This window comes from Phaenicophaeus curvirostris, chromosome 21 (genome assembly GCF_032191515.1).
Source record: "Phaenicophaeus curvirostris isolate KB17595 chromosome 21, BPBGC_Pcur_1.0, whole genome shotgun sequence".
Lineage (NCBI taxonomy): Eukaryota > Metazoa > Chordata > Aves > Cuculiformes > Cuculidae > Phaenicophaeus > Phaenicophaeus curvirostris.
Genome location: NC_091412.1, coordinates 12,302,972 through 12,323,392, shown reverse-complemented (window position 1 = coordinate 12,323,392; position 20,421 = coordinate 12,302,972). Strand labels below are relative to the sequence as shown.

The window sequence follows — 20,421 nt, the reverse complement described above, 5'->3', positions numbered from 1 at the left end:
GCCCTACCATCCTCACACTGAGTGCTTACATAGTTTTGGAGGTGCCCTTTACCACCCTCCTCGCACCTCATCTGGAGCTGCTTTCAGACAAACAAAGCGAGCTGCCGTGCTGTCCCAGCAGCTCCGGACAGCAAACTGCCTCGCCAGGAACATCTTTGTTTTGCACAGAAAATACTCGAGGGTCCCCACACAGCAAAACAACGAGATCCTTCAGGCCATCAGAACTCCAATCGGTGTTACATTCCTGTGTACAAAATCTGGTGTCAGAAGACAAGCTGCAATGGAGTTGTTAAATTTATAAGCATAAACAAGAACCAATTAAAAGACAGTGCAAGTTCTTACCAACACCAGGATCCAAAGCTTGAATCATTAATGGAGTGCCTCAGCCTAATGCTTAGCTTCACATGCCACAGTGCCCATGCTGTACAAGCACAGGTTATTATCACTTAATAAATATATGGAGAAGCATCACGAGCAGAAATAATTTATCACCCATTTGTCTTAGCTCTGCACTGCAATCAAAACACATTCCATAGGTATCATACATTAAAAAAACCACAATTACTCTTTTTCTTTCAGCACATTAATTTTCAAGCAATCAGTCCCACTCAGAAGTTATTTCTATTTTAAACCATGCTGCTTTAATTTGTTCTTGGGAATTGCAAATCTAAACACCATGGAAGCTGCACAGTGAAACAAGTATTCACAACCTCCACAGCAGTGGAAAACGGCGTCCACAGTCACTGTGTTTCCTGTTTCATGGACCCCTGCAAACTGAAGGCCACCCACAATAACTGAATACACAAATGCTACTGCCCATCCCAAAAACTTTGTTTTTCTATTACTGCCCTCTAATTCATAGAATCATAGAATAACCAGGTTGGAAGAGACCCACTGGATCATTGAGTCCAACCATAAATTCACTCCGGAACATTGCAATATGTCAAATACCGGGAAGAAAAACATAAGAGAGTGCACAAACCAGGATGAAATAAGACAGAACTCAGCATTCAGCTGGAGCTGTATTTCTCTGTCATTGTCAGGGAATTTGCTCATGGGTAAGATAACTTTCAAGGCAACACACCAGGACTGGCATTAACGCCATTTCCAAAAGCAGTAGTTTCTGCCATTTCTAATAGCTTGAAGACCACTGAAATCTATTGTGGAAGCCAGAAAAGGGCAGCAGGGCTTTAAAAGAATCATGTCTTGCTAAAGCACTTTTAAAAATATTACTTCCATATTATTAACCCATGCTGTATCCCCTGCAAAATTAATCAGATCCCACTTCCATGAACGCTGTTATGAAACAGTTTCAATATTTGATGAGTTAACCATCCTTGTGCCTCATTAAAAGCACTGCACGCTTGCTCATTGTTTCAATTTACTTTTTTTTTTTTTCTTTTCAGGAAACCTGCACTGATAAGAAACGCCTGGCTAAAATTAGTTCCACTAAACCTACCACGGAAACACTGAATTCACAGCTTTCTTGGTCAAAAATTAGTATTTCCTTGATAACAGAGCAATAGAATAATGTGCTCAAGCAACATCTATGCATAAAGTATTATTGTTACTGGCCTGTGCCACAGGCACACAGACTAGAATTGTGATAAAGGGGAGTGACCATATGTCAAGACAGGTGAAAAAGCCAGCAAACGAGCCACTCACTCGAGACACAAGGGAAGGAGGCAGGCTGCCAGTCCAAGCATGACATTTGCAGAGATGGCATCTTAACCAGTACAAAGCAGGAGGAAACAAGGAGTGGGGAGAAGCCCTGGCTACCTGTCACAGAGCACATAAATCTAATTCACTGTATACACCAATTTTCTGTGTTTTCAAATTGTCTGGAGACATTTCAAATCCTAATCACCAAAGCATGCAATATCAATAATTGTTAAAGACAAATATGTGATTGCTCACCAGTCTGATTGGCAACTTGGACATCAGTCTAAAATTTTCAGGCAAAAAACTGGCCAGCTAGGCTGGCAGAGGACAGAGTATTTGGGTCAATCTGCGCCAAGCATAGTGGAACCAGGCATCCAGGTTAGTTTCTGCAGTATCTCAGTCAGGCTTCTGCACATCCAAGAATGCCTATGCCATCAGGCACATCAGGGCTAGCAGTTGTACTTGAACAGTGTCTGCATACTCAGGTCCACTGGCTGCTTTTGATGGACAGAGCAGGCCGACACTGGCACTCCATCCAGTACACAGCCTAGACCTTCCCTGCTGGATGCGGGCAGTACATGGTCAGTAGCTCAGCTTGTGCCTAATGGCAATGCATCTTCAGGCCCTCTTAACACAGTGTGACATGGCTGTATCTGCATCTGTGCCTCTCCACTTTGGAGATGCCTTCAAAAGCCTGTAGGTGTGGGCACCACACACCTGAGAACACGGGAGAGGCAGCACATCCCAACACGTCCAGCCAGGAGCCAGATCAAGTTGCGTGGCAACAACCAGGTTCAACTCTGTGTGCACTCACTAGGTGCACTGCTTCTCTGAGCGTGCAAGCCCCAAGGAAGAGAATTTGGCTGTGCACCAGCATTTTAATCAAGGAAGTGGCATCCATTTACCACACAGCAAAAAGTAAACATCAGAGCCTGCTGGGGCAGGGCGCAAAGCAGTGCAAGGGAAAGCTGGAACGGGGACCACAGCTACTGAGCCCAGAGACAGCCCAGAGACACACCTTCAGTGAAACGCTATTGCCTTAATTTATTGCTGATTCTGAGAGAAGTATCAAACTAACTTCCTCCTTATACAGTAGGAAGGAAACCATCATGCAGACAAAGACCCTTTTATACTGCTATAACCTGGTTTACAGTGGAGTAAATAATTTTACAAGGTGAGCCCTTAGAAAATTTGCTTACAAGAGAGCAGAATTAAGAATTAGAGTTCTCAGATACATGAAAAAATCAAGCAGGTACCCTAAGCACCTACAGAGGCAGGGCAGGGACACCAAAAATGGAAGGCGTCTCACCACAACCTGCAGAGATGTGCACAGAACTTCCCCGTCCGACCCTGTGCACAAGGATTCAGAGAGAGGAAGCACTCTAAAACCGCTGTTCCCAAAACAGACAGGTATCACCAGCCTGGAGCCTCACAGTGCTATTCTGCCAACAGCCGAGCTCGTGCTGGAGGAGGGACAGGACCAGTAAGGACTACGGTAAATTTGTCTGAAACTGGGATTGCAGTTGGCACTAACACTTTATCTAAAGACACTGTGCTATCGCCGTCTCCCAGACACCTGGAATCAGAACACTTGCTTCTAAGCTACACCACCAGCTGGAAATCCTGTAAGCTTCTAAATCTATTTTTTTTTTATCTTTCCCCCCCCCTAGAAATCCAAAGATTGCCTCAAAATTCCTCACACACAGACTCTACTCTTCCCCCTGCCCTCTCATTTCAGGAGCTGTTGGTCAAAAAACCACCTGAACCCCATGGAATTCACATGTGGAAAAACACATTCAGACTGATGCCGCTGCAGTAAAACTGCATTCAACAATGATCTGTGCAGACTGCTAGGCAGCATCCAACTTATGCAACTGCAGCCTGAAAAAAAGATCATTTTTATTTGGCTGGACTGAAATGATCTGAATCTATAACTGAGGCACATCGTAACAAGAACAAACAATGCAGACTCATTTCAAAGCTATGCCTAGTCCAAATTAATCTGAATTCAAATCCAAACTAGGTGCTGAAATAGAATAAAATGCAGCTGTGTATAATCTCCTTCAGTAGACATATACAGAGCCCAGCACACAGGTCACATTTGAAACTGTGTGAAAGGCTGTGTTCTCAGGCTGCAGAAGTGCTGAGGAGTTTGTCAGCAGTTAAAGAAAGGTCGGGTATATTGAATACAGCAATGAAAAATGACAAACCTGAATCCTGGTTTTGTTACTGAAAGAACAAAAGCTATCAGAATCAAAAGGAGGTTGTTTTATTTATGGCTTAGTCACCTCATCTATGGACAAAGAAAAACATCCCACTCTCATTTGAAGTAAGTTAGCACAGGTGAAAGTTTAAGAGACTTTAAAGTTGCACTCTTAAAGCATTTCCATAAATACTATCATTTTTGCGCCAATCACCATTTAGCACTGAAGCATTTGAAATTCAAAACTGCTTATACACAGCCCCGAAAAAGAGCTTGAAAGCTGAGGGAGAGTTCAGGCCTCACCACCCAGCATCTGTCAGCAGGACCAGCACAGATGCTTATGACATTGGTGGGACAGATTGAACAAGTCCATTTCCAACCACCTACAGTTTTTGTTTCTCAGGCTGCAAGACTCTAAATGGGTTGTTCTAGCACTGTCCTTGTTCCACTGCCATGCCCCTCTTCTTCCAGCCTCGGTCTCTGCAGAGCACAAGGAACTAATAACCCCAAAACAACGCAGATGAAAATCTGTACTTCATTCAAACTGAAACAGCAGCAAATCCAAGAACCACCTTGTCCGGCAGTTTCGGCCACCAAGTGGCCAAAGGAAGTATGACATCCCCAGGATATTCAGACTGAGAGGATACTGACTGAGTAACGAAAGCATCGATCGGCCTTTAAGGACTTGCATCTCCTGGATCCCTATCTTCGTCAGGAAGAGGACATTTCCCATATATGGCCCAGGCCAACTAGGGTCACATTTCGGCTCTTGCCTTTTGGCAAGCTCAAGCATTCAGACACTATGAGTCAGTGCTCCAGGAATCACTAGGTTTCATAAACCAATAAATCTATTTCATTTGGCTTTTTCATTTGCTTTGGGTTTGTTGGGGGCTTTTCCTCAGCCTCTGCAGTACACAGGCATCACCACATTTTCAGTTTGCCTCTCTGTAACTGAGAGGAGCGCTTTGTTCCATGCCAGGTTTGTTTGCTTTGTACAATGACAGACAAGATTTTCAGATTAGACTAAATCCTGGCATTGGGGCATTAAGGAAAATAACGATGACAGCAATCATGGAAGATGGGAACAGATGCTGTGCTGTCTGGTACTTTCCCAAAGCCCTTTCACAACAAAGAAAACCTCAAAACATCTTCACTTCTGTTCTCAGATCCTAAACAAACACTAATTTCTCTGGCATTGCAGCACAAGCACACACGCCTTCTGCTGCTAAGAAGCTCTCTGCGCCTTGATCTTTTCCACCAATAACCTGATAACATCAATGTGAACTTCCCTCCATTTTGAGTTCAAACTTTCTCAGTTCAATAGTTCAGCAGAAACTGCTCTATTTTTTATTACACACACAAAATCACACACCTTCTATTCCTACTTTAAAAAAAGACCTGAAGTTTAATGAATTCTATAGGGTAATTACTTTCAGATTAGTAATGGGATAAATTAACATGGACGACTGGGGCTGAGGATTTTTTGTTTCAGTTTCTAGCTCTGTTGCAGATGCTCTGTGCTTCTAGGCCACTTTGTGCTTCAGTTTTCTATACATAACATACAGAAAATACCTCCAGGGAGTGGAATCAATACTTCTCATTTCTTCAAAGCAGTACTGTGCTCATAATGGAATTAAACACTTGCAAAGAAATACTCACAGCAGTACAGCACTTCTGGGAAGAAGTGCTTACAGTGAACAACCTCCTTGCACTTCCACAGAGTATCCTAACAATTTAATGGTGGACCAAAACACATAAATATAAAAAGAAAGGACAAGACAAGAAGATTGAGACCAACTTTGTTTCATACAAGTGCAAAAGACAACACCAGTCCTGTTAGCTTTTTGGTCTATTTTTGTTAGGGTTGTTTTTTTTTCCTTTAACTCTTCACCAATTCCCAGTGAAAATTATGGTAATAATTTTCAGAATAAAATACTACTTTAAAAGTTTGTTTTTACTGAATAGGGCATTTTAACTAAAAAAAGAAAAAAAAGGTGTCACTAACAAATGTGGCCATGTCAAGAAAAGAGACAGACGTTCTTGGACTTTGAGACAAGAATAACGTCTGGAAGAGGCAGCACGCAATCAGACTGCTGCTAGAAAACCAGCTAGTATTTTAGATTTCAAATCTTTTGTGTATGTTGCAAAAGTTCCCCTTTATTTAAAAGTTCATAAGGGTCCATAAATATTTTTAGCCTGTTTCCTCCATAACCAAGGATTAACGCTGATCAGTCAAGTATGCAGTAGACAGTAATAGTTTATGTCCTTTTCTTCACATTTGTTTTGATTAGGGGAATTTTTAGGAAATACCACTCTGTATTACAGATCTAAGCTTGCATCTGTTGTTTCAGGCAGAATAATGAAAGCCTCAGCTGGAATTACTGAGCCACATCCAGAAACAGAAAAAACAGTGTAGGCTTCCATAACAGCATCTTACAGAGTTTCTGAGGTTTTGAGTGGAACACCACTTGGAAAACACCGATAGAGAGACAGGACTCATTCCAAGAACTACCATCTTACTTCACTTAGATAAAGTAAAGCCTTTCATGAATTCAGCTGAGGTTTGGCCCACATTCTGTTGTACGAAAAGGCTTCATTATACACAAACACATTGTTTGAAAATGTGATACAAATGGCATTTAGCACAGCAAAAGATGAGCAAAGTAAAATGGTAAAACTGTATTAAATGCGCTATATAGGATCTCAAAAATATATACATTTTGTAAACCTTTAAATGTGTTTCACCCAGGTAAGAGTTCAGAGATGGTATCAGCTCCATTCATGACCACCAGATAAAGCTGTTTGCAGATTTATGATATCTCTAGAGGCAGGCGTCAGCAAATAAAATTAAACACCGCAAGTACTTTGTTTTTAAGGGTGTTACTTTGCTATATACAGGCAGCCATTTACTAGTGCTTTGAATTCCATCTGCACTCTACACGCACTTTGTAGGCACAGCAATTCGCTTCTGAGACTCCAGCAGCAACACAAGCAACATATTTCAGTTCTTTTCAGGAATCCCCTGCTGCACTTAGAATGATGTTCTTGATTTAGTTATTTCCATTGCAAAAATCAGTCTGCAATCTGTCTTCAAGTTAGAGAAGCAAGTAACAAGAAGCAGGAGGTATAAATAACAAAAGAAAGAGAGAGAATAATAAGTTTGTCAAAAAAGGCTGAGGTTTTGGGCTTTATTTTTATTAAATGCCTGCATCAACTCCCTTGCTTCTCTTCTGCATACAAGACAAGATCTTACTCCCCTTACTTGAGAGCCCTTTGCACAAGACGCACCACACCAGACTAGATTTGATGAAGCCAACCAGGAAATATGTGATCTCATGCAACAACTTATATGCCTTTCAGTCTGTGAAATAAAGGTATGAATTATGCAAGCTCCAACCCCTGACTGGAAGAAACCTTCGTTCTGAGCCCCAAGAGCATGAATCAGTCTCTATATAAACACTAGCTTCCATTTCTACTTTTTTTGATTATACAGGCAAAAGGGACTTTGACATACACACTTTGTTTGGAATCTGAAAAATAAACCGTTTCCCAACTCGTTTGCAATGCTTGTGCAACAGCCTCAGGGCGGCCCATGGCTCTGACAGCTGTGGGACCAGACACAGGAGCTGCACCGAAGAAATCGCCTTTCTTTGGAACAACTGAAACCTTCTGCAGGACGAAGTCCACACACAGAGAGCACTGTTCCCCTGCAAGCAACAGTTCCATTATTGTTTAACTACCAAAAACCAGCTCCAACAATCTATCAAGCTTGACATTTTATCCATCTCTGCTGCTAGCCCAGAGTACGGGGCAAATATAGAAAGAGGTTCAAGGACTCAGCAAGTTATTCTGTTAATATAAACAGAGACTCTTTTCTTTTAATAATTACTTTGTCATTTTTAAAACCTATTCAGGAAACCATGGGCCTGTTTATCCTTCAAATGATTAAATACAAGTATCTATATAGAAACCTATTCCACCAAATGAATAAAAGCTCCATTTTAAGATACGTGTAAAACTAACTCAAAGCGAATCCTGCAGAGAAGGGTTCTCTCACTGATACAGAACAGCAGCCCAGTTGCGGTTCCAGCTCAGCTGTGATTATTCTAACACCATAACACAGCAGAGGAGTAGCTTGCTGCTCAACAACCATCCCTTCCCCGGGAACACCACTGCATAGATATTTTCCAGATCACCGTGGCTCAGGCAGAGTCCCAAGAAACACCAATGTGTTCACGGAAGAAAACTTATCAATGCACAACACCGCCTCGTGGAGTACGCCCTCAAACACAGCACTGAATAGATTATTCACCCAAGCAATGCTAACAACTTACAGGACCTGGTGAGTGAAACATGGAAGCGATTCACCGATGCCAGCAGCAATTGCTTTCAGAGGAAAGTATTTTGACAACAAAAAGTGGCGTCATATCAGTTGCAGTCCAGGCTTCCAGGGGATGCAATATTACGGTTTCTGACTTGTTTGGGGAGCTAGCCAAACCAATGTGAGTTCATGTGCACCGTAAGTGGCATAGATTCAATGATGCCACCTGTGCCATTGCAATTTGAAATTATCCATGTGTACATATAGAATATGCAATGCCCAAGGGAACCATCCTCCTGCAGTAGAGGTTACTATGCAACAAACTACTCCCAAAAGAGAGCATTTTAAATTTGCTTGTTTAAAATCTCATTTACCATCAGTGTAGAGGTTAAATTAAAAGATTCAAAGCATATGTTGCTTAAGTACATTCTTATGATCATACCCATAACCTCCTGAATATAAATAAGCAGGTGGCAGCGTAGAAAAAGCTCAATGTTCAATTAATATTTTAGTCTCCACTGAAACACAATGTAGAAAATCCTATTCCAAGACTACTTGGCAAAGAAGCCAGAGGGCATCGGAGAAAGAAGTCTAATTAATATTTTGCTTGAGAGCAATTAACGTGAACAATTTGTCGATTTTATAGGCTGTGAGAAGAATAAAAAGTGTCTCAGAATGCAACACATCTCTTTAAAGGCAGTCCCTTATGGGAACATAAAATTTAAAAGCCAAAGAGGGCTTTCAGGGGTTGGAATACAGAGTCTCTCAATTCAGAGGAAACTGGCAGAGAAAGAAGAGAGAAATCTATACAATATTTCAATTCTTGATTGACAGTCACAGTCTTTCTTAAAGAAAATTGTAATTTTTCAACCCTGCAATGTTCTTTGAGGACCAAATAACTGACTTCAGAGGGACATACCATCAGGTGGTTAGCAGACTTGACATGCAGACGAGTTCTGTTCCTGACGTCAATTCAGGAGCGATGCGATTCTTCCCATCTGTGGAGCAGACATTACACTTACTCATCGCAGCAAAGCTGTCTATGCTCCCTGAATGCCACTGGGGGAAGTTCAAAGTACTAATTTCTGGCTTCTTGTAATGACAGTCCCTGGGAAGTGGAGGAAAAACTTGATACAGGGAGACACAGATAGGTACTGTCAAGACTAACGACTGCAATTACTGGGGGGAGCCAGAGGCTGGCCAGGGTTTCGCAATGGAAGCAAGCGATCAGGGTAGGGCTGGAGAAACACTTATGCCACATGAACACACGTCAGTACAGAGCACAGGCAGAGGAACAGCAGTGTCATCGCAGCAGCACAGACCTCACCGCAGCAGTGACCAGACCTTCCCAAACAATGAGTATCAGATTGATACTTGAGTATATCCCACACCAGGCTGCTGGCAACGCTCAGATGACTTAAAGCCATGCTATGCTTGTAGAAAGCTCAGACTACAGAGAGGCACCAAGTCCCCTCTGTTTTCACTGCCACACACCTATAGGTCCTCTTTCCCTGGTCAGTTAACACACAAGTTCTGTCCAAACAGGGTACACGTGCAGACAACTATATGCATCTCACATTATCCTGCTGCCAGCGAAGTGTTTTATTAAGCCTCAACTACTTGGTTCAATGTACTTTATAGTCTCGTATCTTCAGATCAGACTCTGTATCATTCAGGACCGGTCAAAAGCTTTGGAGAAGAGATGCTCCGAGACATCCTGTGTACACAGGAAAACGCACTCTTCCGACAAGAGACGGGAAGGTAGCCTAAAGCTAACTAAACACCATTTCTCCTACCTGTATGTAGGAAACCAGTGCACACTGGATGAGGACAGCATTTTACCTGGCTAGGCATGTCAACACAAAGCTGCAGCACTGGGCCTGCCGCATGGCCCATCCAGCTCTGAGCCTGCCTGCAGTGTGTGCCTGGGTGAGTCAGAGCAGGCACCCCCGTGGCAGAGGGCTGCGTGAACGCCTGCGCATGCCTTTCCGCCACACACAAGCTGGTTCAAAGTCTAAAACACAAGTTTTAATAACCCTCCTATACATAGCACTGGCAATTTGGCTCAAACCACACTTTAGTCCAATTGAAGAGTTTACAATCTCTCCAAGTTGCTACAAACAAACCTGGCACCGAGCTGCAGAACAAGTGAAAATTATGCAATTAAAAACAAACAACAAAACAGCATGGAACCATACTGAAGTCCATCACAGCAAAGAGAAAGCTAAAGGCCTGAAAAAAAGAAGACAGATTTCAGCGATATATCCAACCAGCAACCAACCCCAGAGTAGAACTTGTATCTGCTATTGCTTTGCACTCTCATTGCAGAGTATTGCATTTGGCACTCATCCTGACTCCTGAGAGACCAATCACGTGTACTCACCAATGAGAAAGACTAAGCCTCACGGCAAGTCAGCCTGCTTTTTCTGCCCCACAATTAAACACAATATCTAAATGATGGCTTTAAAACGAGCCCAATTCAGCAAAAACTCGAGCAATGAAGCATTAACCCATAGACACCAATGTCCAGGCAACCAGCTTTGAGTTAACAGTTCAGCTGCTACCAGCTGTGTGGACACACAAGCCACAGTGTGCTGCATCCCAGGAACTGTACCATTCACACAGGCAGAGGGAATTGCCAACAACGGAAAACACGACAATAGCCAAAGTGAACTGTTTTGTTTCATTAGACCAAATTGTTCTACCAAAAGCAATCATGTTTACAAGGAACAAACACAAGACGTCCTCCTCCCCATCACTGTGAACACAAAATGTGTTACAGAGGTAACAGAATCTGACTGGTAGCGGTAGGTAAAGGCAGGGATCTGGAGTTTGCAAGAACCAATATTGAAAGTTTACAGCTTTGTGTTCCACTTCTTGGCTCTGGAAAAGCAAGGTAACAGTGGAAACTATGACCAAGGGTAAATGCTCCATTTGTTTGTTTCATGTAATCATGTATATGCCTTAATGACCATTTATCTTAGAATATAAGCTTCAAGGCTCTGAAATACAACCCAGTACGTTGTAAACACACAAAAAATGTCAGCTTACAACACACTTGTCATTTCCCACCCCAGTGAAATGCAGAACTAAAGAAGCACTTCGTAAGTCTAAGTTCTTTACCAATCCCATAATCAGGTTAGAAAGAACAAAAAACTGCCACAAGTTCCCACAGTGCTGTGAAACAGTTCCTCAGTGTCCCAGCCTCCTGTGCCACCCACAGAAGATACGCCATGTGTCAGCCAGGAGGAAGTGAGTTCAAACAAAACACAAACAAAACAGCTTGATGTCTCAGCAAGTGAAACTTTACCCCGCACATATCTTAATCAAAGAACCATAAAACCAAACAATTCCTATCTACGCCTTAATAGTACACCTATCTCTGTAGTCACTATGTCAGCCTACCACCCCTGCCACGTTTGAAAACATGAAAAGGGATCAAGCGCAACCGCTTATTTACCCCAGGGTCACAATGCCAAGCGCGTTCACCCTCAGCAGATTGCCTAGTCCCTGATCTGTAAGGGCTCTGATCGGACTGCAAGCACACTCTGCCTACAGAATTTACATTTATTAACCTGCAATCACACGCTGAAATACCAGTAAGGAGCTGATCTGATGACACGTCAACCCTTTCTCCACAGGAAACACCTTGACCCCTTCGCAGGAACACACTGTTCTGAAGAACACTTGAGTACTTTTATTTTCTGAACTCCTTTTGCCTTCTGAGGCAAAGGACTCGTACAGCTTTCGCTTTGCATGTGTCGAGTCTGATTAGAGGCAGGGCAGGGTTTGGGTCCCTGTCACCCAGAAGCATCACGGCGGGTATGCTGCCACCCAGATGAACAAAATCACCACCCTGGGCACGATAATATGCGAAGAGACAGCAACTGAGGCAAAGAGCTGCAGCGAAGGCTGCCGCTAACCCAGAACTCTTGAGAGTATTTTGAGCAGAATAAACCCAGAACGTCAGAGTGCCTTTGGGAACATATAACTCGGGAAACGAGAGAGTTTCTGAACACCGCTTTCTGAGTGGAACAGAAGACGCACCTTGTCCCAGCCGCCCAGCAGGGAAACCCGCAACCGCTCCCAGAAAGGAGCCTCTTCCCTCCATCGCCCCAAAGCCAGGGGCTGCAGCCCCCCACCGGCCCCATCCCCGCTGCCCCGCACCCCACACCGCCCCCTCGCTGCCTCACAGCCCTCACAGCCCCCACAGCCCCCACAGCCCCCACAGCCCTCACAGCCCCCACAGCCCTCACAGCCCTCACAGCCCTCACAGCCGCCGCCCTCACCGCCGCTCGCGCGCCCCGCGCTCCGGCCGCCCCCGCTGCGCGCGGCGCTATGGCAACTGCCCGGCGCGGCGGGCACCGAGCGGCCGCGCAGAGCGGCGCTGGCCAGGCCCTGGCGGCGCCCCCTGGCGGCGCGGAGGCCTCAGCGGCGCCGTCGGGCGGCCTGGGCGTGGGGCCCGAGGGTGCAGGGTTCGAGACCCCCCGCGGGCAGCGGGGCGGGGGTCCCGTGTGTTCCGGGGGTCCCCGCGGGGTGCACGGGGCGCGGGACGCAGACTGGTGCACCCCACACAGACACATACAGGCCTCTGTGTTTCACACGCATCAAGGGCCAGCAAACCCTCAGTGCTTGGGGTGAGGACAACCTGTCTGCCCTGAGATGGGTTTCATCCCCCACTCCAAGCCTTTCCCGCAGTCTTCCGGCTGGATGAGGCACCAGGAGGAGCAGGGAGAGGGGACACCGCGGTGTGCACCCCACAGCCCAGCACAGGAGCACCCATCTGAGCAGCTGGGTTAGGGTATTGAGGTCAGAAACTCTTTCCAGCCTAATTTTCCTATGCAAATTTAGGGCAAAACAGCTCGAGCTGTCAGGTTTTTCCAGATCAGGTAATAGATCCCCATAGCCTGACCCCTCCTGCTGTCCCCACCCCGAGTGACAGCCAGCACCCTGCAACACCACCAGAAAGGCAAGACACCACACACACGCTGCCCACCACAGCGGCCAACCCAGGAGTAGAGCAGCTGGTCAGCTGTGCTCCATACCACACCCCGACCTATCCAGCTGTTTCCCAAGGGGGCATCGACTCCCGCAGCTGTAATGAGCTGACTGCCAGGGAGAGAAAAACCCCAGGTCATGGCTGTGCCCAGAAGCCTGGAGTGGGCAGGTCTGGAGGAGCAGAGCCTACGGGTTGTCACCTTTCCTCGGTGTCTTCCCCCTCGACTGGCACAATCTCCATTGACTCACCATCCCATGACTGCTCCATAGTGACAAAGCACTCAAGCAGAGTCTCTGCTGTCATTTCCTGGGGCTGGCCTCATGCTGCAGCTGAGGCAGGGTTCAAAGTGAACTGTTCCCATTCTCATCTGCCCGAGTTAGGGGAAGGAGACAGTGAGAAAGCCCCCTTGATTCAAATACAAAGAGGTTTCTGAGTGGCTCTTCCCCTGTTCCATGCTCCCCTGCAAGAGCTTTGCTTCCCCTACAGGACCTCAGGCAGAGAGATAAAATAGTAGCATACAGTTTAGGTTGAAATTTGTGTGTACCAACTCTTTATTCATAGCTTCAAGAGGCATAACGAGCTAAATTTTCTGCTTGTCTCCAGCAGACAGGGAAACCATCCTCTGACTCACCCCAGCAAGCCAGGCTGCAATCCCTGGGGCCAAGCCTTCTCTCTCAAGCTGGGAAAGCTCAGAAACGCAAATAAACACACTTTAAAATACATTTATTTTTACTGAAAACTGTTCAGTGGTGCAGCTCCCTTTTGTTTGGTGCACTCCCCTCCTCAGGCAGCACGTGCTGGGAGCACGGCCTTTCCCATGGCCATGCACACAGCGCTCCAGCGTCTGGGTGGCCACCGTGGAGGAGGCGAGACACAGCCCCAGGACCACCGAGAACTCAGTTTTGCAGAAAGCACAGCTCTTACAGATATGCAAAGCAAACAAAAAAAACCCCTGTACTGAGACCTGGCAGTCTCTTGGGAAATCAAAACACGCATTCACACCTGCCTTTAGCTGCCCCTACCCTACACGAACACAGGGCTGTGCAGGGTTACGTCTACTCTGCAGAAATTAGCATCCAGGTTCTGGCTAAATCAGACTTCTCTGTTACCCTGGAGAGGTCAGACCAAGCATCCAATTATGTCGCTGCTCATCACAGCCCATCCCACCCCACCTGCTAGGGACTAAACCTCAACATTTTAATTAACAGCAGTTGCCATTATTTGAATTCTAGCTCTCGACAAACACAGTAGTGTGCAACACCTTGTTTTTATTTCTGAGCCAAGACCACTGTGTGCTGCCCAAGGACGATTAGAGCTCCGGGACTGGAGGGCAGAGTCCTGGGAGCCATGAGGAGTCACGGGTTTGTGCAGGGATGCGCCAGCTGGTCCCAAGCCAACACCTCCGGACAGGCTGGCTCTGCTGGCTGAAGACAAGCCTGCAGCAGAGAGGACCTGGCTGCCATGCTGCCTGCGCAGCCCAGCACCACGGGCTGCACCTGCTGAGGCAGGGAGATCTCTGCAGAACCCCATACTCATATTGTCCCCAGCACAGAAGAACAAGAGCTTCTGCACGTTAGTCCTTCCCAGGGCCGGAGGGCTCAAGGCAGGTTCTAAAACCTTCAGAGTACTCACCTGCTTTGCTTGCAGCTCTCAGACCTTGACATCTGCTTTTCCACCTGCATCAGAACCGCTGTGTGGGTGTCGCTGGGCTCAGCTCCTGCGCATCACCATTTCCAATATCCAGCTCCACTTGTATCCCCGTCGGCTGCCAGAAGAAACAGAGAGGAGCTTAATCCCACGCTGCTGGGACTCTACAGGCAAACCTATGCACTGCCCCATCCCCTAACAGAGAGCCAAAAATCCCCTTGAGGATTTCTTCCTGCTGGTGCCTCCATTTTAACTGGGTCTGCTGAACACACACAAACAGAGAACACAATTTAGTGAAGAGAGAACATCTTGCTCTGAGATATCCCCAGATATCCTATTATTTAGCACACCCAGGAGGTGTTCCACTGCCCTGCACACCACCACATCCAGACTCATTTGGATTGGAGCCAGGAGGCTGAGGAAACACTGCCCTGTACGTAAGCAGGATTCAAGCCAAAGTCACTTCTGCAGGTGTCTGAGCCAGCTCCGCAGGATCCTCACTGCCCATACACAATCAAGAGAGTGAGACAAGCACAAGGAACATGGTGACCTGGATTAGAAGTGGCACCACTCATTCAACATGCCTATAAACACAAGCTCAGGCTGTTGGAAACAGATGCTCTTCTCTTTCACAGCATTTGCTCCTCTTCTACTGCCATGGGCCATCCAGCAAGGCCTGATCCTGCCCTTGCTCCCAGCAGAAGCCTCCCTCTGCTCCAAAGACAGGTCCAAGTCACACAGCTTCGTCTCCACCACCAGAGGGGCTGGCCCAGGGAGCCTCACCTGCCGGGGTGACTTTGCCAAGGAAGCGATGCGCTGCGTGGTGGCTTTCTCCCAGGTGGCTTCTTTGCTCTCCAGCAGCACCCGGGTGCTGGGCACAAAACTCCAGGAGCGGCCGAGGGCTGGCTTCAGTGGACCGGTGCTGCTGTCCCTTGTCACCTGGTTTGTCACCTGCAGCACAAACGGACTTATCAGTGCCAGGAAAAAGCAGTGCCACTGGTGTGATGAAACATAGCAAATTATCAGGAGATAATGGCCAATCTGCTACTTCTGTGAAGTTTCTTTCTTCTCCTTCCTGGCACACCCATGCCATGCCCTCCAGTTGTAGCTCACACAACTGTCCCACACATACTCAGGTAGGAGCTCCCTCACATCTGCAGACTGGTGCTGGAGCCACCTGCAAAGCTTAACTTGGAGCCTCCAAGCCTTCTTCCAGGCACCCCATCCCTGTCACCCAATCACTAGAGTCAGAACAAAGGCCAGGACTGCCTCAGCACCTTCCAGTGCCAGGTTCAGGACATCAACATTTACTGCCGTGGCCTTTCCAATCCAAATACATTAACTCTGGTCCCAGCGACCTCTCTGGGTGCAGCAAAGTAAATGTAGTTGTGTGGCCAAGAGCCAGAGAAGACCAGAGCAGGACTCTTCCAGACCCTAGCCCCTACTGGATGATGCAATGCCCTCCCTCCCAGGTAACTAAGGAAAAGGTTACAGGGTAAGCTGACCAGCCCCTTCAATGAATGACGGCACATCAAAACTCAACACAACCAACCTGTCAATCTGTACTGCCTGTACTTAACTCCACCTTGCCCAGTCCTTGTTGGCCGAGTACAGTAATAAAAGCAGGCAGCAAGTCATAGAAGCATAGAATTATAAAATTGTTTAGGTTAGAAAAGGCCTCTTGCATCATCAAGTCCAACCCTTAACCCAACACTGCCCACTCCACCACTAAACCATGGCCCTCAGCACCGTATGTACCCATCCTCTAAATCCCTCCAGGGATGAGGACTCAACCTAGAACAAGACATCTATGGGCCGCAGAGGAGCAGAGCTACATCAGGGTGCAGACCGCCATGGGATACAGGCTTCTTGCTCCTGCTTAGCTGAGAGCAGGATCCACCCTCCCCACAGCTCCAAAGTCTCTCCAGGGCTCCTCGCCATGGCCCAAAAAGGACAAGGTACAGCAACACTCACCACAACAGCAAGGCTGAACTCCCTCGCCAGTGTTTTCAGCTCCCCAGCCAGCTGCATCATGATGGCCAAGCCTGGAGGAGGACAAAGCATTTGGGTGTTTGCAGATCAACTCCCAAAGTGCACGTTGGAGACATGCGACATCTGGATTGGCACGAACACTAGATTTAGTGCCAGTGCTGGTGTTCATGGACATCTTCAACCCATTTCCAATCCCAGTGTACCCACTGCACCTGCCCATTCCAGAGCAACCCCGCCCCATGGATGTGGCACAGACACACCAATCCCCAAGTTGTCCAGAGCTGAGCAGAGAGGTCGACAACCTCATTGCACATTCTACAAGGCAGCTCACCCTCTGACTGCTTGCCGCCCAGGAGCGGGTAAATCACAGCTGAAACCGAGTCGATCACCACAATCTTGGGAGGTCCCATGGAGATTACGACCTGAAAAAAGGAGGCACCATGTACAATGTGGAGTCACAAATCCAGCAATTTTGGAGGTTCTGAGCTACACAGAGGCTCAAATGTACCCAGGATGAGGTGATCTGGTGTCACTTGTTGGGCATACAAGCCCTGCTGCCCTCATGGCAGCTCCAGGGAAGGAAGAAGGGCCCAGAGTCTCGCTCCTACCTGCTGGGAGAGGCGATCCCGTAGCTCCTGCAAAGCACTCAGCATTTCATAGACATCAAACACTCGGACCACCTGGATCCGCTGCAGAGCCTCCAGCTGCAGCACAAAGCATCGTCACAAACAGCCTCATCTCCTTCAGGAGCCACCATATTCCTCCTGCCCAGCTGCTACAGGGACTGTTATTTGTTCCAGGTATTCCTCCACCCCATGAACACAGTTGTCCCCATCGCACTGGTGGAGGAAGCAATGTAGATGGAGCTCAGGGAGGAACAGCACAAGCAACTGCAACTAACTTTCTCCTCCCCAAAAGAAACCAAAGTGCTGTGCCTACACCTCTGAGCACAGCAGCCACCCAGCCACAGGAGGAAGAGTTTGGACTCAGAAAAGCCTGTGGGGACAAAGGCAGAGCTAGACAGACAAAACCACCTCTGAGGCTGTCTGCAGGCAAGAGCCAAGGCAGTTTGAGCGTAAGTGGAGAAGCAGCAGTAGGATGAGTTTCAGGGGCACTTGCCTGCTCTTCCTCATCCTCTGTCTGGGCTTGAAGCATCTGGTAGAGACGGGAGGCAGTGAACCCTCCCGTGGAGTCAAGAAACAGGACGTGCTGCTTGAGGCTGAGAGAGACACTGGCCGCAATGCCCAGGCACACCTGGAGAGGCAGGGACTGGGTGTCAGCTAACCCTCCCAGGTCCCTCTGTTTCATGTGCCTGAAGGAACACCTTCACCCTATCTGCCCACTCCCCTCTCCTCCATCCCACTCACCTGTGTCTTTCCACTTCCCGGTGCCCCCATGAGCTCCGTCACTTCCCCCGTGTACAGACCGGAGTCCAGCAGCTGGTCCAGGCTATGGGGTGAACACAAGGTGGAATTATCAACAATCCTTCAGCCACTATGGCAGAGGCATCAGGAAGGAGAAGTCTCCCAGAAATCTGTCCCTAAAGCTCCCTTCCCAAATGCAGGCAAGTGCCTCAGGCTCTGCTCCTTCCCTCCCCACACTGCAGACAACAGCAGATCTGCTGTGTGAGTGCTACAAGAGGACAGTCCTGAGCTGGAGAAGAGCTGTGGTGCTGGGACCAAGGTTGGAATACCCAGGGCAGACCTGTTGGCTTCCTGGGCGATGCACCCACCTTGGGCTCCCAGTGGGCAGGATGGCTGTGGAGTTCTTGAGCTCTTCATAGAGGTCTGCTGCATTGGCAGGGAAGGCAGAGAACTGGGCCAGGAGTACACGTCTCACTGCAACCAGTGCCTGGTGGGCAGAAAGAAGTCGGGAAATGGGACTGAGGAAGCCCAGGGCCAACATCTCCTGCAGAAAATCCTCCCAGACAAGCCCGTCCAAGCCATGAGCTGAACAGCTCCGAGATCCCTGGTTAACATATCAGGACTTAGGAGTCGTCCTTTACCTTGTAAGACAGGGAACACTTCTGCGCAACGTCCTCCAGGTCTGATGACACGAAGTCTACCACTGCAAATAACATGAGGTACAAGAAATTAGAAGCCGAACCTGGATAAACCATGAAGACCAAAGAGATGACCAGCTCAGACAAAACCTGGCTCCATCAACAGGCAAAATGTCTGTGTCCTCTGACAATGCTTCAGCTGGACAAGTAGGATGCACCCCCCACCCCCCAAAATGGAGTATTGGAGTTGTTCTTGCCACCCATTGCAAACTAAATTCTCTCTTGCAAAACAGATCAAGGAGAACAGCTGGTAAAAATTCTCCCTGTTTTACCGAAGAGCTCCCCAGTGTTACTTAATAGCTGGGGCCAGCCAAGGGGCCAGTGACTGACCCAATGTGAGAGACCTGCACATGCCAGGAACTCAAAGGAATCAGAACCAGTGGCCCGAGCTCCGCTCCCAGGATCCATTCCAAGATTCATTTTTTCAGACAGATGTCTGTTATCAGTTAAAAAATAAAATGGTAAAAAACAATTCTTATAGGGAAAACAAGGATGAAAACATCCACAGCTTCACCACCCACAGGATCTCACAAATCCCATTTAACAAGAATAAAACAGTGTTTTTTCTCAGCCCTCATCCAGTTTTGCAGAGCCAGTAAAGAATCTACCTGAAGTCTTTTCCTTTCCCGCTAGGAGCAGGCAGTGCCCAGGGTGCAGAGTGCAGGAGCCTAGGCAATTTTCAGAGGCAAAAATGCACAAGGTCTCCTGAAACACCTTCTAAAAGCCACAACTGGTCATCCCTCACAGGGCCTCTGGAGAGCCCCCTGCCATGCCCCAACATTCTCCTGGCCTGTGGAGAAGTCCTGGCCCAGCACATCCACCCGGGGGGACCCCGAGATGCCCAGCTGGGAGGACACGGCGCGGATAACGCCCCAACGACGGGAGATGTTTCTCACAGTGCGGACTGTGAGGGGAGAGCGGTGCCACCCCAGAGGGGCACGGGCCGGCCTTCCCAGCCGGAGCCTCCGCGGCTGCCCCGTTACCTGTCCTGATGCCGCTCGCCCTGAGCAGCTGGAGCATCTCCTCGGTGAGGCCGGGGCAGAGCCCGGCCCGCAGGACAACCATGGCCCGGCCACGCCGGGAGAGGAGAGACCTGCGGGGAGACGGGATCAGCCAGGCCACCCAGAGGGAGACGCTGCGCCTGGGACGGGTGGGTACGGCGAGCGTGCAGCCGCCCTTCAGGGCCAAGCAGCCCTGAATCCACCCCTAGCTCGGCCCAGGGGCATCCCGATCCCGGCTGCCTCAAACACCCCCGTCCCTGTTTCCAGCACGCCCGTCCCAACGGCCTCCACCAGCCCCAGCCCCGTCCGCCTTCCCGCCATCCCCAGCCCCGCCCCTCCAGCACCGGGCTCCGTCCCCGCCCCGGCTCCCCGCTCGCCTCAGCCCCGGCTCCGTCCCCGCCCCGGCTCCCCGCGCCGCTCAGCCCCGGCTCCCTGCTCGCCTCAGCCCCGGCTCCGTCCCCGCCCCGGCTCCCCGCTCGCCTCAGCCCCGGCTCCCCGCTCGCCTCAGCCCCGGCTCCCCGCTCGCCTCAGCCC

The 20,421-nt window shown here is 48.4% G+C and overlaps 2 protein-coding genes across 10 annotated transcripts in view; both read right to left on the bottom strand.

Annotated features, from left to right (window-relative positions):
- The window catches only part of RFFL (ring finger and FYVE like domain containing E3 ubiquitin protein ligase), a 26,101-nt gene extending 11,158 nt beyond the window's left edge, over positions 1–14,943 (bottom strand). The window contains exons 1-2 of one of the 5 annotated variants that reach the window (XM_069874076.1): positions 9,106–9,145; positions 7,128–7,226 (exon numbers count right to left, since the gene is read on the bottom strand). Coding sequence is in view for 1 of the 5 variants with exons in the window: in XM_069874074.1 (XP_069730175.1) it covers positions 983–1,010 (28 nt within the window). In the remaining 4 variants the exon portion in view is untranslated. Of the gene's footprint in view, positions 1–982; positions 1,050–7,127; positions 7,227–9,105; positions 9,185–12,475; positions 12,498–14,817 lie in introns of those variants that run through there. The other 4 variants (XM_069874077.1, XM_069874078.1, XM_069874075.1 and 1 more) reach the window with 4 other exon arrangements.
- Positions 13,713–20,421, bottom strand: RAD51D (RAD51 paralog D). 5 transcript variants are annotated; one of them, XM_069874080.1, is made up of 12 exons: positions 20,368–20,421; positions 19,870–19,979; positions 18,830–18,891; positions 18,557–18,675; positions 18,192–18,273; positions 17,944–18,078; positions 17,433–17,528; positions 17,156–17,246; positions 16,807–16,877; positions 15,616–15,783; positions 14,818–14,950; positions 13,713–14,684 (listed from the first exon to the last, which is right to left on the bottom strand). In XM_069874080.1, the coding sequence occupies exons 2-11, from the start codon at positions 19,949–19,951 to the stop codon at positions 14,867–14,869; spliced, it is 990 nt and encodes a 329-aa protein (XP_069730181.1). In that variant the 5' UTR covers positions 19,952–19,979; positions 20,368–20,421; the 3' UTR covers positions 13,713–14,684; positions 14,818–14,866. The 5 variants fall into 5 exon arrangements, with proteins under 5 accessions (XP_069730181.1, XP_069730182.1, XP_069730183.1 ...); XM_069874081.1 differs by having other exon boundaries at positions 13,713–14,681; XM_069874082.1 differs by having other exon boundaries at positions 13,713–14,621.